This window comes from Otolemur garnettii, unplaced genomic scaffold, assembly GCF_000181295.1.
Source record: "Otolemur garnettii isolate 467f Iridium unplaced genomic scaffold, OtoGar3 scaffold00148, whole genome shotgun sequence".
In the NCBI taxonomy this organism is placed as follows: domain Eukaryota; kingdom Metazoa; phylum Chordata; class Mammalia; order Primates; family Galagidae; genus Otolemur; species Otolemur garnettii.
Window position 1 is genome coordinate 3,700,949 of NW_003852543.1, and position 2,753 is coordinate 3,703,701.

The window sequence follows — 2,753 nt, forward strand, 5'->3', positions numbered from 1 at the left end:
TTTTTTTTTTTTTTTTGCCCAGGCTGGGTTTGAAGCCGCCACCTCTGGTATACGGGACAGCACCCTACTCCTTTGAGCCACAGGTGCCGACCACTAATTACCCTTTTGGTTTGTGTGTTCTAGCAGCCTTGTAAGCCTGTCCTCAGCCTATAGATGAGGAAACTGAGGCCCAGGGACAAAGCTGCTTGCCTAAAATCCCATAGCTCAAGTTGGCAGAACTGGAATCCCACCAGGGCCCCTAAACTTCACACTGACCATCCCTCTACTTCCTGGAGCTCCCACCCAGCCATGGCACAGAGCCCCTTCCATTTCCTGCACCCCTAGTCCAGGGACCAAGCTCAGGGCTTGGAGGTGTACTTACTGGCCTCGGAGCAAAGTTGGGCACCCATCAGCCTGGGGTCCTTGGGCACAGGTCTCTGGGTCTAGAAGAAACTACCTAGAGAAGGCAGTGGACAAACAGGTTTCCAAAGACTCTGCAGGTCCTCTTTATGGGCCACAGGAATCACGTTTCAGGGTTGATGATTAATTAAATGTTTCTGTCATGGGTTACAGTATCCAGGGAATTTCCTGGTGATTTCTCCTGGCTTCCAGCAGACCTGCCGCAGCTGACTAGCCTGAGAGAAGGAAGCAGAGTGGGGACATGGCCCTGTAGGTCTTACAGCAGCCTCTTTTCTTCCAATCCCAACCTGGCTGTGCATTATAATTGCCCAAGGCATGTTAATAAGTACCCATGCCCTGCCCTGCCTCCAAAGACTCTGGGGCCTAAGGTGAGGCTTGGCATCACGAGTTTTTAAAAGCATCTTGAATGATTCTTCAGTGGAGATTCACTGCTACAGAGCCCATCACACAGAAGGCACTAAATCAATGTTGCTGAACCAGATTGAATGGAATGAACTACATCTCAGCACCTATAAGTTGCAGCTACCCTTGGTTTCCAGCAGAGACAAGGGGTTAAGCAGACAGAAGGGAAGAGAGGTTGGACCATTCCCCTAGCCTTGCCAGAGCTGGAATTCCACTTTCTAGAAGCCACCACAACATGCAAATAGCTCCACAGGAGGTCACACGGGAGGCCTGGCTCCCAATGTGTTAGCTCTGGGGAAGAAGTCTGAGATGTTCTATACCTTTGATTTCTCTTAAGGCAACCAAGGCTTGTGGAGGAAAGTGGCTTGCTCTAACTTAGAGCTTCTCACAGTGGAGCCTGCACACACATCTGCAGATCTTGTTCAAATGCAGATTGGTCAGAAAGCTAGGGCCCTGCCTGAGATTCTGCTTTTCTAAACAGGTAGTTCTGTGGCCCTACTTTAGGTGGCCTAGTTCGGTTCAGAAGAGTGTAAGTATCCTGGCCCTCAACCTCCAAGCTAAGACCCCACATCCAGGCTACTATAAATGACAATTCAGCTATAGTATGGACATCCCAGTGCATGTCCTCAGGGAAGCAGGGAATGGGAGTGTGTTGAGTAGGCTGGGGAAGTTGGCCGCCAAGGGAGAGCAGAGGGAGTCTGGATAGTCAGATTGTCCCCTCTGTTACGTGGGGCAGCTCCCTTGCCCCTCAGGCTCTGGTGTCCCTGTGTGTAAAACAGTTGGGATAAGGTCTGTGGGTCCATTCCAGCCCTGATATGCTGGGACTTCAGTCTCGTTGAGGGTGTGAGGGCAACAACAGCTTTGACCTAGTAGATTTCCAAAGACACTGATGCAACCCTAGACCTCCTCTCCTATGCCACACCCCTGGCAAGCTCCCCATTTCCTCGCTAGACACAGTCTTCCAAAGGCGAAAGGCAAATGGGTGAGGAGTCAATGCCCCGTCACAATAAGTCCAAGGTTGATGATTCCTCCTGGCCCAGGGTGAGATCCAGGCTCAGGGCATCCCCCCACTGTGCACTCTGGCAGCCCCACCAGGCTCTGGGTGGTGCTAGGGCCCAGAGATCTCCTTCCCCCTCCTCCCTCACCCTGGTTCCACCTGTAGTGCTGCTTCCTTGGACGGTTCCCCAGAGGGCTGGCACCAAGAGCACCTTGTTGATAAACCACATTCTTATAAAAGAGATATGTATGACATCTCATCAGGAAAATCAGGTCTGAAGCCTCAGCCTGTCTGGAAAATTACTGCCCAGTGTGGACGTCATGCTGGTCAAAGCCAGCTGGAGCGGGTGGTGCCGTCCTATCTGTAGGACTTTGGGTGGCAGGGAGGAGATACTATGAGGAACTGAAACCTATCCTAGGCCCGGCGTCTACGGGACAGAAGTGCCCAGGCCAGTCTCCCACCACACACACCCATGTTTATTAGTATTTATCTAACAACTAACAGAGTCCAGGACACACTATCCCCAAACATGGCACCTTGGCATTTAAGAAAGCAGAAGTAAAAAAGTCACTCTCACTTTCCCTTTGCCCTTCTCCCCTGACGTCATCATAAGACTCTCCTTAATACTCTTACCTCTGAAGATGTGGGGACAGAGGGGAGAAGCTGAAAAAAGAAGCCTGGCCGAGTCTCCCCAGCTTCTTGCCATTCACTCCTCCCCATTTTCCCAGTCACACTTCCTCAAGCCTAAGCCTCAAATACACAGACTTCCCTGTTTCTTCGGGTCTTCATTTCTGAAGGCTCCTGTGTCATGTCGAACTTATATTAAACAAATTGGTTTGCTTTTCTCTAGCGGATCTGTCTTTTTTTATAGGGGTCCTAGCCATGAACCTTGTGATAGGTGAGAAAAGATGGTACTTCTACCCTAAAAAGCACTGCAGCTCCAAAAAAAAAAAAA

At 50.5% G+C, this 2,753-nt stretch overlaps 1 protein-coding gene across 1 annotated transcript in view; it reads right to left on the reverse strand.

Moving 5' to 3' along the window:
* NEURL3 (neuralized E3 ubiquitin protein ligase 3) overlaps positions 1–389 on the reverse strand; it is a 6,892-nt gene extending 6,503 nt beyond the window's left edge. Inside the window, exon 1 of the mRNA XM_003799310.3 lies at positions 362–389. Within this exon, the coding sequence (XP_003799358.2) occupies positions 362–389 (28 nt within the window). The remainder of the gene's footprint in view (positions 1–361) is intronic.
* Positions 390–2,753: the final 2,364 nt, after the last annotated feature.